The following is a 12,742-nucleotide window of genomic DNA, read 5'->3' on the forward strand; positions in this document are numbered from 1 at the left end:
ATATCTGCCTTTCCTTCACCAATGTACTCGGAGTGGTATGCCGAAGTCGTCCGCGACGATAGAACATTTCTCACCCGTCTCAACACGCTGATTAGCTTTCAACTTCGTTGCGAAGTCAAGAACTTGCGCTTCTTGATGCTGGCCATAGCTACACAAGAAGCCGACAATTCAAGGAGCCGGCAGTGGCTTTGCACACCACGCACACAAAAGAAGAATGCTGCACATGCGATGGTAGGTAGATGACACGACAACGGAAGCGAACTCCACCAACAAAGCACTCGCTAGGCGATGGTTACCGGCTAAAGCAACAGCGAAAGGGGCGAGCAGTGGTTGACTGATCAAAACTTGCAAAACAGCAACAAAACTTTTTTAAAAAGGGCGAAAGAAGGAGGTCGTCAGCTCCTTCATTCCTGCTTTTCGAGCCAATGAATACGCGAAGAAAACACGAGAGAGGGAAAAAAAAAGATGTTCTGCAAGTTGGAGATCATGCAGTCCAAGCCTTCTCACGTTCACCTTTTGTCAAGCGTTTCAGCTTTTAAAGGAGGCACGGGGCCACGCGAAGGTCGCCGTATGCTGCGAGTGCCAAAGCACACTTCCAACTCGCGTGCGGGGGCGGGCTACTGCTGAGATCGCATGGCACGGTGAGTGCTGAAGTGCACCTTCCAGCTTGCACAACGTTCGATATATCCAAAGACAGGTGAAAATAACGTTCGATGTAAACATGTGAATTTCTATACTTTTACAAAAGAATTTCAAGGGGATAACTTGCGAGTTTGATATACCCAAAAATACGATTACACTAGACTTCTTTTACAGAACTCGAAGGGGCGAGAAAATTGGTTCCATTTATGAGAAGTTTCATTTAAGCAAGGCTCACAAATTGTATTAATTATGACTTTATTTCTAAAGCACCAACTGTGGCTGACTGAAAAAAAAAAAAACATTTTGAAGTATACAATACTACTATAGTTGATTAGAAAAAACTTTGCTAATATTACTGACTCGGAAAAAACGATGTGATAACAGTTTGCTTGGCTTTGTTCAAGCATTTTTTCACAAAATAACAGTGAATGGCTGAAAGGCTCGGCAGGAAATCTGTGCCACCATCGTGTTCAAAATAGGGCTGCAACAAGATGACAGCATCTCTTTCTGCACTGTCCGCAACTGCAATGGGCTCAGGATCACACACCATCTCATCACCACTTGAGCACGAGTCCTCATCTCAAACCTCAGCAATAAGTTCCTCAAGACTGTCCTCGCCGCATATGACAACGTTTTAATCAAGTGTTTCATAGTCCACTCGCGTAAAAGAAGCCTCCTCAGCCTCGGCAATGTCGTCTCTTGTCATCTGGAAGGACTTCTTGTCTCGAAAATTGATTGATGTGGGGTTTTAACGTCCCAAAACCACCATATGATTATGAAAGACGCCGTAGTGGAGGGCTCCGGAAATTTCGACCACCTGGGGTTCTTTAACGTGCACCCAAATCTGAGTACACGGGCCTACAACATTTCCGCCTCCATCGGAAATGCAGCCGTTGCAGCCGGGATTTGAACCCGCGACTTGCGGGTCAGCAGCCGAGTACCTTAGCCACTAGACCACCGCGGCGGGGCTTGTCTCGAAAATCCTGCATGGTGGAAGCACCTTTGCACAGCTGACATTTTCACGCATTGCCAGGCATTGGTTAGAATGTGAAGAGCTGAGAGCAAGTCCACATTGTAATCTTTTTTCATAGTCTGCACAAATAAGCATTCGCTGGAGGAGTTGGCGGTGGTAGAGAACCTTCAAGTTTGGAATTATGCCCTGGTTCATCGGTTGAATGATTGCAGTCGCATTTGGTGGAAGGAACTCTAGGCTGATCGACTTAACCGTGAGCAGGTCATTAATCAACAATAAAACTAACCTTCCTGTTCTGCTGGGTAAATCTTCTGTACTCTTTGCTCAACCATGTCTCGAAGATTGCTTTTGTCATCGAAGCTTTCCCGTTCGCATGGTATGTGACAGGCAGCGTGGGCACACCTTTGAAGCAGCGTGGGTGCTTTGATTTCCGCACGACTAACATCTTCAACTTTTCGCTACCGTCCATATTGGCACCTACTAGCACCGTAATTCGATCTCTGCTTCGCTTGCCTCCCGCACAGGTTTTGAGTCTTAATAAGGAGTGCTTTGTAAAACAACACCATTTCATCAACATTAAACACATCCCATTGATCGTAGGTTTCCAAAATTTGTCGCAACCTCCCCTGTTGCCAGTGACTACAGATATCTCTATTTACAGCCGCACTTTCTCCAAAAACTGTCTTAAAGACAATACCATGCCGCTTTTAAAAACGGCTCAGCCAGCCGTCATTCACCCGGAAGTCCTTGATCCCCATTCGAGTAGCAATCTTTGGCCTTCTCTTCCAAAATGGGGCCGCTGATCGGGAAGTTCGCACTGCGCACTTGCTTGAACCAGAGAAGACCATCTTCGATTTCTTTGTATGCCGTCATCCTCATCTGCATTCTCTCTATAGCGAAGTTCTAAAGCTTTACCGCTTCTTCAATCTTCTCTTTGTTCTTCAGTATCCTTGACAGCGTGGACTTGGCAATATTGAACTTCTTCGCAATATCCGTTTTCGAAAGGCCGTTGCGATCAAGTTCTTGAATGATTTTTACTTTCACTGCCAGCAAAAGTGCATTGTGCTGCCGTTTTATGGTTCCATCTCAAGTTCCCGACGAGACGTCGATCGCTGCTCGGAGTGCGTGAACATGTGCGATCGCTGGATTGGCTAGGCTAGGCTCGCTTCCGTATATGTTTCATGGTTGAATGACTGCCATGACCATTTTTGCCGTTCATAGATTTTTGCCCATTTTAGCTTCACTTAACCGATGTAAGCGAAAAAAAAAAAAAGTTCTGATTACCCAAAAATTTTATCATTAAGTATACAGGAGAGTGACCAAATCCGCCTAGATAGTTTCGTTTATGCAACTTTTTCATTTAATCGAGTTTCATTTAATGGGAGTCCACTGTATGTGGGTTCGACATATCGGCATTCGACTGTATCACAAAAAGGAATAGACTAAAGAGGAAGAGACTTCTTCAAGCAATAAAATGTAGTCCGACTGTGCATAGTATTACGGTTTATTATGCAAGTACCATGTGGACCTGCTTAAAAGGCAGTTCATTTTCATCGTCTTCATGGCTAGCATGAAAATATTAATAATCTCTTGGCACGTACTAAAGCATTTTAACACAACAAAGTAAATTTGGTGGTTCTGTGAAGTTCGTAGTAATAAGATTGTACTGTGCTATGCTTGTGATGTGCACATGTGGAATGTCCGTGCCAGTAGTGCAGATCGGGCCGCATTTCTGGTTTTCTCCCCCAGCTGACTCGGCAGATTTCCAGCTGCATTTATCATTTTAGTAGACGAAACCAGTTCCTGACTTTAGAAACATTTCAACACCATGCCATGCGGGGAGCACAGATGGTAACACCTTTGAGAAAGAATGCACCTTGAGGGTTTGTACATACTGCTGCAATGAAACTAAGCTTGACAAATGGTCAACCTAATATTGTTGTGTTCAGAATTCACTCTGGCTCAAATTTTAGTACTCGAGGAATATTTCGAAATCAACAAATGCACACTTTTTAAAAGGCACGCAATTCTGTTCTTACTCAAAGACTGACTGTCCAAGACGGCGCCAAAATATCCTTGCTGAGAAGTGCTCCCTTGTGCTGTACTGGACGGCGGCTGCGTGACGGGATTGGCAGTTACGGCCTGCGGAGGGGGCTGTTGTTGGGAAGGTGCGGCTGCTACCACCCCTGGCACTGGCTGCGGAGAAAGTACACTGGAAGGGGCAGCTTGTGGAACAGCTGCGGCGACCGGATTGACCGCCGACTGGCTCGATTGACTTGCGAGGCTGCCGTTCGGAGACGTTGCACCAGGCCCTGCAACACCGATGACGTGAAACGTACACTTTAAGAAACCCATTACTATGTATGTTCTGCCATGCAATATATGCTTGCGCGCCGCATCCCCACAAAGCGCGGCAGGAAAAAGAAGGTCTTTCCTGTGCATAAGTTCTCGTGTTTCGAACTATTCTCGCTCAAAAGATATGCTGCTGGGCCGCTCGGCAATTTATGTTGATAGCACCTAAAAAAATGATCAGGCGGGTCTTTTGAGCGAATACGAGTGTGCCTCATTGGGCACTAACCTCCTCACTGCCACTCCCAGATATAGTAACTAAAATTTCTTAAATAGAATTGCTCCTCATATGGTACAATTTCTTCTAACATGATTGGTTTCATACTTGAATCCTAGACTGCTCTTTATATGTCAGTAGATAGAACCTTTGTTCAATAGCGCATCTTTTCCTCGTTTCTTCAGGTACCGTTTAACAAGAGCATCCCAGCTCGAGCTGCCTTTTACATCGATTCCCTGGCACTCCCGAAACAGCCCATGTAAAACAACATAGTGATGCAAGCATGTTGCACCATTAAGAAAGGGTCACATAAGCACATATAACCCATAGATGAAACTTTAGGAAACAAATGGAGTGCATGCTTTCATGTGTCTGTCACTCCATCTTGATCTTAGCTGCAAAGCTATGTCAAGTCTGTGTTCTATGGTGGTTTATGCTTTGACCAGGCCCATAATCAGACTTTTTGCTTTGTTTTTTTCGAGGCAGGGGTTGAAGACTATAAGCATTTTAAAGAAACACGTTTTTTTATACTTGTTCTCGACCCCCTCTTACAAAGTTTCAAGAGGAGCCATGGGAGAAGATGCCTTAGGGCTATCCTATCTCGTGGCTTTTTAACAAAACAAAAGACATTGTGAAAAACTGGGGGGGGGGGGGGGGGTGTCACAACAGCTCAGAAAGAGTAAAAATCGACGTTGTGGCTTGCAGCGGCGAAACACATGAAGGTAAGGTTTCCCAACTAAGTTGGGAGTCTCAAAGGGGGAGCGCAAATACTCCTGATATTCCACGTCATCAAACTAGCAAAATCATTTCTGCCAAAAGAACTGGCGTGTTGCCCTTGGACACAGGTGAAAGGAGGGGATGGAGCACCTGGCTCGTGCAAAAGCATGGGGCTACGTTACTAGATTCTTTGGACAGGAACGCCAAAACACTTTTAGTCTTTAATGTCTCTATTGCCTTTGATCAACAGCTGCGTTAGCCATGTGCACTCGGAGCTCGTAGATCGCTATCATGTTGCTGCGACAGCGGTTTTGTGCACGGTGGCAGTGGCGAACCATAGTCCGGTTTTTAATCCACATGCACTGGCGGCACACGTGCCTTCAAAACCAAGTCGTTTTTGCAATCTATGGTCACATCTGCCACAGTTTTGTCCACAGCGTTTGCGAAAATCGGCGTCACTTTGACTGGTGGAGCGTCGGAAGCGAGCACACTTTTGGAGTTCTGTCACGCCATCGCCATACATGATCATGTCAAGAGAGACCGCGGTTTCGTCTACATCTGTTTTGGCAAGCGGCAACCACACGCGTAAGAAGAGAGTGCGTGCGCTGGCCGTGCGCATAGTATTTTCGAAGAATTGAGCCCGCTGCTTTCAGGCTTTGTTCGACGGTTTCAGTATTGACGTTCATATCACACACGGTGATGAGGAAAAGTGTTTGAAGCATACAAATTTGGGCCCGGTGGACACAGCAGAATTCGGCTGGGAAATTTTGCGAATTCGTATATGTCAGTTTTGCATCACTGCGATGGGTTCGCAAAATGTGATGGATATGCAAGAAGTCTGAATCAGATTGGCCTCCATTTTTGTGAATGCAGCTTGGTCACACGCAGAAATTTTGATTTCTGGGAGATTTTAATGACAACCATACAAACGGAAGAAACTGTATAAAGACTTGGAAGGTATGCACTTCCCTTCTTGGAGAAGCAGTGCGCCGCTGAAGTGACATTCTGGGAGCGTGACACTACATTAGCCAGTGTAATGGGGGTATTAGTGCTTACCTGTACTAGACGGAGAAAGCAGCATCTGCCGTCCGTAGGGGTCTGTTGCTGACGGCTGTGATGACGCCTGTGATGGATGGTGCTGGATAGTCTGTGGAACATGCTGCAAGCCACTGGGGCCACATTCCAAATCCCCATATTCGTTTTTGACATAATGACCGTCGCCACCACCAAACACATCTGCGAGAGACGTCAGAAACGCAAGACAGCAATCGCAGAAGTACATCACCTTAACGCTTCTTCACGTCACGTGTTTCAAAGGCCAGAATGTTACAGATTGTCAAGAGACATCCTGACTGGACATTACCGACAAATGGAAACAATCCACCCAAGGTGAACACTGTCAATTCTCAAGTTGCTTCAATTTATACCGCTCTTGTAAAATAGCTAGCCCCCCTCCCCCAGTGGCAGCTTAGTAGATGTGGTTTTACACTGATAAGCATGTGGGCAAAACGCAAAAACATCTGTGTACTTGAACTTGTATTCATGCTGAAGAACTTTTCATGGGCTGATTTAATGCACAGTCCATAACTCTGGCACACCTCATAACTGTATCACGACTCTTGGCTCGTAAAAACACTGGAGCCTGATGTATTAGCCAATAAAAGTGCACTTCAAATTATAGGTGAAAAAGGCCTTCCAGAGTATATCATACCAGTAAACTCGTAAACAATGGAATTCATAAAATCCATGCAGAGACAACTCATGAGAACAGTTCATAGAACACAGTCTTATACTTTTAAGGTCACACAGAAACCTTTTCTGCGATGAAAACAATCATTATTTACGATTTATTTTCAAACGGAAAGCACAGAAACTGCGGACAACTTCAAACAAATTGTTTTAGCATAGCAGCTTTTTTTTTTTGGCAACACCAGAGTTACGAGAACAGGAAGCTGGGTTAGTTTGTCAGAATGCATATTAAAGCAGCTAGTGTCGCCAACAAGGAATGTGTGCACACGATGAGAACTAAGTTCAAAACAAATTTTATACCAAAATCCTCGCCTAGGGCCACATTGTCACCTAAAGAATAAACAACTAACATAGCAATAAACTGCATGATGACACGACGACTTGATTGGGCCTTACAACAAAAATCGTACACGCAAAAGGCAAAGCAGTGAAGACACGCTAAAAACTGAAAACAGGCGAATTAAGACACGCATGCCCGGACTCTAGAGGCTTTTTCCCGAAGAAAGCGTAGGTGCCAGGTTAGCCTTAAGAAAAGCTAACTTAGGCGAGATCACTTTTGTGAACCAAAAAAGCTCTCATTATTTCTCTACACGTCTTATTATGGTTCCTGTACACCACTGTTGCGTCAGTCACTGGCAGTTCATAACTGCACTGCTGACAATGCAGAGCAAAATGCGAGTATGGTGAACCTTCGAAAGATTTGAATTGCTGCACTGCTGACAATGCAGTGCAAGATGCGAGTATGGTGAGCCTTTGAAAGATTTGAATTGCTCTCCAAGCCCAATGTTCGAACATCTGCCCACCTGGCTTACTTACATCCACACGAAAAAGGGATGCAACAAACAACATCTCAAGTGCAAGAAACAACGCATTCGCGGACGTAAGTACATCGACCAGACGGACAATGTTTCATATTTTGCAGTGCAGTCTTTTCATTAGCATAAAATATATTTGGCGTGCGACTCTCATGATCGTGTGACCGGTACCGACATTGCTTCATCCAAAATGAAGCAATGACCTTTTGTTAACTTGCTAACTAGCAAAGGTTGCAAATAAAGAAAATCGTTCGTAGCTGCCACTATTCCACTTTACTTGCGGATGTGAAAGGTTCAACGTCTGTTACATTGTAACGTCTACTCAAAACAAAATGGATGTTAGCGCATGATGAATGACTTTTAAGACCTGCATAGAGTGCTTAACAATGGCTTGATTATGTGTGCTACATAGTGATCCATTTGAGGTGACTTCAAGGTTCATGATTGACTCTGTAGTGAAGTGTTGTTCCATGTGTTACTTTGATAGGTTCAAAACACAAAACTTGCATATTCAACTGCTGACAATTTTGTACTTTGTTCTATCAAAAAAAGCCCAATGTAGTCATTCCTTCTATAACCTTGCAGTGCAATCGTGCATATTGTTGGTGGTCCTCTTTGAGTGCACGAAACAGGGAACACAAAGTAAACAATGAGTCAACAAGTAAATGCAACGTCAATATATTATATTTGTTCCAAAATTGACTCGTGACAGAGTTACTGAGAACATTGGTTTACAAGGCAATGTAGTGTTAAAATTTTTAAAACCTTATTCTCACTTGTTGACATAGTTACAGCTTGACTCTTCACTGGTATATTGACCGAGGCTTTTCTTATCTCAGTGTGCATCACATTTCAAAAGAAGTTTGCTGATATATCCGAATGCACCGATGCAAAAATTTAACAGAGTTGGCACAATATCGAAATGCCAACACAGATGAGCCCAAATGTGTCGTACCTGAATGCTGGAGAGTCAGCCCAGAGAGATCTGCAAATCACGAAAGAAAATGAACGAAATTCAATTCACACACGCGCACCAAAAACCATTGTCGCTTTGAAAACGCCACCAAAAAGGTGGCAGCTCTCTGGACTTGGCTCAAGCGTTGGAGCTGAAAGCTCTCGTGCAAATGTCACCACGCGAAGCATCCAAGGCGTGACTACCTCTACGTGCCCGGCGCACTGATGAGCGCGGTGACTTTAGCTTTAGTCAGACAGCACAATTCCGCACAAACGGAGCATGCTGAAAAAAGAAAACAACCATACCGATACCGGGAGATACGACCCGTTCGTAATGGTAGGGGTTGACGCAGACACTGTCACACTTCAGGTCGAATGCGTACTGACAGTACTTCACATGCTTCAGCTCGTTCTTGTGGAGGTCGGGCCACCTCCAGATGCGAGCGTAAATAACGTGAGGAAAACCTTTCCTTCCTGCGACCTGCGTAAGACACGGCATCCCATGCCCTGCTTTAGCGGTTCGCCAGTCGGGGGATGGAGCACGCGCTGTGATGTTGCGAAGTTACTACGTACCTGAAGCCTACCATCTAAAGTCCGCTGTATGGTCACACATTTGCTCGGATGGGCACCGTTTGTAGTGATCGCCGTGATCAGGCTGTCAAGTTCGTCCCTCTTCTCCTTCAGCTTCTTGACCAAGCTTTCGATTGCGCGTTTAGCGAAGCTTTCAGATTCACCACCCTGCCTGTGACACATTAGGCTGTGCACGATGCTGAGGCAAGCGTCGGCGGACGTCGGCGCGGCCGTGGATATCGTTGCCATCGCTGCGAGACGCACGCGGTAAGCCCGTCAGACGTCGTGAAGAGGGCCCCCCGGGCCCCGACTAAAGCACGATTAACACGCGCAAGTAACACATCAGCTCCAGTAATGCCATTGAAGAAACAATAACGGCGCAGGCTACACAGCTTACAGCCAACAACGACCCTCTAGCGGCGAGATGCACTTCGAGATTCTGATAGAGATGGACGAGCGCATTTCCGTCGATCAAGGGGTGCGTCGGGTGCGTACTTCTCCTACGAAATATCTTCTCCGAACGTAATCCATGGTGGAAGTATTGTTCTTATTTTCGTACGTAAGAAAATAAAGGAGAATAGCCAGTGAGCAGTTTAGGTTATGCACAGTGTAGTTAATTCTGCCAATTTGGTTGTTTCTCTTTTCTGTGTGTGATGTAGTTTTTTTTTACCCCACGGCTTGTAAACGAGCAAGAAGTCTGGCTACGCTGTTAGATGCTTCGCCAGCTTCAGTTTTCCTTGGCATTTGCCCTGTGTATTCGAAGTATCGAATAATTTGTGGACACCGAGTTGAAGCTTCCTTAGTAGAAACGCAGTTTTACTTTGCGTATTTGCTCTAAATGTCGACGGTAACGGCGAGTTCCAAAGAAGACGTAACAATGGTCCAGACTCCGGAGAAGACAAAAGATGGGCACGGTACGTTAGCTCGAGCAGTTTAGTGTTTCGTGTTTTTTTAGCACGATTCGTCGTTTCAGTAGTTGATAGGACAGTAATTATACCCGGCTGTGTGCAGGTTATCGGCGATTGCAATGCGTTTGTCTACGGCGGGCCGCGTAGCTACTCTGGTACCGGCTTTAGGCTTAGCTGTCTGCACTCCGTGGCTGTCGCGATCGTTTGCGGCCATCGCGAGCCGTAAACAACTACTTTTTGACCGTAGTGCTCTGCAAATGTCTCATTTTGGGCATGAGGCATAAATATTCATCTGTGAGAGGACATGGTAGCGGATGCTTTACCGCGCCGTGAGGAGCATGTTAGCCGCTCGCACTTTCCAACTCTGCTGCTGTCTGCGCTTGTGCACTGCCGTGGTTTCTTGTACCAGGTTCTGCGCTGCGCCAAATGAAGTTTGCATGAATTGTGCGCGCTGATGCCTTGCAGAATCAATGAGCGTAAGCATACTTAGATTCATCCCCCTCTGCGTTTTCCCGCGTCGTTTATGCCGGTTTCAGGTGGCGTAATTTTGTGTTGATTTCGTACTACTTGGCTTCCTGTAAGTGCACACTCGTCGCTCTTGTTCATCCGTTGCGCTGTTTTAAACGTTTTTTTTTTTTTCGCGCAGGGGCAAAGATCTTTTATCGTAAAAACTGAAGTGATTGTAGCAAGGCAACAGGAAAGAGTGCTTGCATGAACATTTGACTGATAGTTGGTGAAGTGGCCTAGTGCACCTTCTGCTTTGAATAGTGTGCGCTCATGTAATTTCACGTCGCCGAGCTTGAATATAACTGCACTGAAGTGCAACTTAACAAGTGTAATGCGTTCAGTGCACAGTTTCTTTAGTGGCTCGAGTAGAGCAGTCATGTTGAAAAGTGGTCGCTTTCTTGTTTCAGGCCAAGAGCCAAATGGCAAAGCAGAGGAGGGCGATGAAAGCATTGCAACACCCGGATCGAAGCGCAAATCCGGGAGCTCACAAGGTAGTGCCCGCAAGAAGCAGAAGAAGAACAGCATTTCGCCAAAGATCGTGCAGCCGAAAAATGCGCTCATGCAGCTGAACGAGCTCAAGCCGGGCCTGAAGTATTCCGTAGACTCCCAGGAAGGGCCCGCCCACCAACCCAGCTTTGTTGTCTCGGTGGAAGTCGACGGCCAGCGCTTCACGGGTCGCGGCCAGTCGAAGCAGTTGGCGAAACACGCGGCGGCGCAGGCTGCCTTGAAGTCTTTCGTGCAATTCCGCAACGTGCCCGAAGCCTACTGGGCAATGAGCCGCACGATGGTCCAGTCCGGGGACTTCACCAGCGACGACGTTGAGCAAGACGATAACAGTGGCATCTTCAGTGGGTTCACCGCGGAAAACCCCATCGAAGAATTTCACCGAGACCAGCTAAAGCGCTTTTCGGGCGGCAAGGACGGGGATGCGGAGAAGAAAGCTACGAAAGCGGCTGAAGAAGCGGACAAGAAAAATCCAGTAATGCTGCTCAACGAGTTGCAACCAGGCCTGGAGTACACGCTCGTGTCAGAGAATGCGGCAGTGCCCACGCAGCGTTTCACCATGGCAGTCACCACGAGCAACGGCGATGTTTACGAGGGATGCGGTTCCAACAAAAGGCTGGCCAAGGCGGCGGCTGCGCGTGCGGCGTTGCTCAAGTTGTACAATATCATGGCTCATCCTTCGGGAACGCTCAAACGTGATGAGAAGGGTCCTGTTGTGGACACCCTGCCCCAGGCATTGGCCGATCGACTGGGCAACACTGTCAACGAGACACTGCAAAAGGTGATGGCTGACCGGGCAGAGAGTGCCAAGTGGAAAGTATTGGCAGGCATCATCATGACCATGCCATCACAGGAGGCTGACAAAGAGGATGACGTGAAGGTATTAACAGTGGCCACAGGCACAAAGTGCATCAACGGCGAGTACATCAGCATGAATGGGGCAGTGCTGCAGGACTGCCATGCCGAGGTTGTGTCCCGGCGTTGTTTCAAAGACTTCCTGTATGGACAGCTCGAGCTCTGGAAGAATGGCAAGGAAAACGAATCCATCCTCGAGCAGAGGCCGGACAAGAAGGGATTCCGCGTCAAGCCAGACATCAAGTACGGCAGAGCTGTTCTTTTGTCGTGGGATGTGGCAGTGGGGCCTCACTGTTTAGTTGTGATGACAACCTAAGAGATTTCCTCTATGCTAATGTGCTTCAGGAGATAGTGGTGTTATATCAGTGTGAAAAAGATTTCCTCCATGCTAATGTGCTTCAGGAGAAAGTTGTCTTATATCAGTGTGAAAAAGTGCTCATCTTTGTTATGATGTCATTGAAGTGAATGTAATTGACTGGTGTAACAGCTTTTTATTTGCACAGGAGTCTCTTTAGTAAATTCAATCTTGCGTTGTGGCTAACTGTAAAATACAATTATAAAAAAATATCGTGCAAGAACATCTCTTGTCCTTCGTACTGGTATGTGAACTGTGTTTAGCTGTTCACTGCTTATATTGGAGGCTTTGGATGTAGAAAGGCCACGAACTGTGTTTAGCTGTTCACTGCTTATATTGGAAGCTTTGGATGTAGAAAGGCTACATAATTGTCTAGCTTCAACTGAAGCTGTTGTACAGAAACGTAAAAACAAACGTATTTTTCTGTCAAATCAAATTGAAAACATTATGCTAGTGAATATTCGTTGAATGTTGAGCTTATGTGTTAAATTGATATGGATAGGCTTGAAGATGTCCACATGCATGTTTAACGCTTCACTTAAGCAATATCTTGACACCACTATGCACATATATAAAGTCTTGCATTGGCACAAGATTTTACTTTTGCCCTTACGAATAATATGCTGA

The 12,742-nt window shown here is 46.0% G+C and overlaps 2 protein-coding genes across 4 annotated transcripts in view; one reads left to right on the plus strand and one right to left on the minus strand.

Annotated features, from left to right (window-relative positions):
- The window catches only part of Med (Smad/Smad4 homolog Medea), a 51,213-nt gene extending 41,805 nt beyond the window's left edge, over positions 1–9,408 (minus strand). For both annotated transcript variants that reach the window (XM_037423232.2, XM_037423231.2), the window contains exons 1-5: positions 8,990–9,408; positions 8,723–8,897; positions 8,418–8,447; positions 5,955–6,134; positions 3,655–3,927 (exon numbers count right to left, since the gene is read on the minus strand). In XM_037423232.2, the coding sequence (XP_037279129.2) occupies positions 3,655–3,927; positions 5,955–6,134; positions 8,418–8,447; positions 8,723–8,897; positions 8,990–9,235 (904 nt within the window). In that variant the 5' untranslated portion in view covers positions 9,236–9,408. The remainder of the gene's footprint in view (positions 1–3,654; positions 3,928–5,954; positions 6,135–8,417; positions 8,448–8,722; positions 8,898–8,989) is intronic.
- Positions 9,409–9,688: 280 nt separating this feature from the next.
- Positions 9,689–12,742, plus strand: part of Adar (Adenosine deaminase acting on RNA) — a 33,255-nt gene continuing 30,201 nt past the window's right edge. For both annotated transcript variants that reach the window (XM_037423233.2, XM_037423234.2), the window contains exons 1-2: positions 9,689–9,900; positions 10,809–12,003. In XM_037423233.2, coding sequence (XP_037279130.1) covers positions 9,825–9,900; positions 10,809–12,003 — 1,271 coding nt within the window. In that variant the 5' untranslated portion in view covers positions 9,689–9,824. The remainder of the gene's footprint in view (positions 9,901–10,808; positions 12,004–12,742) is intronic.

The sequence above is a fragment of the Rhipicephalus microplus genome, chromosome 4, assembly GCF_043290135.1.
Source record: "Rhipicephalus microplus isolate Deutch F79 chromosome 4, USDA_Rmic, whole genome shotgun sequence".
Lineage (NCBI taxonomy): Eukaryota > Metazoa > Arthropoda > Arachnida > Ixodida > Ixodidae > Rhipicephalus > Rhipicephalus microplus.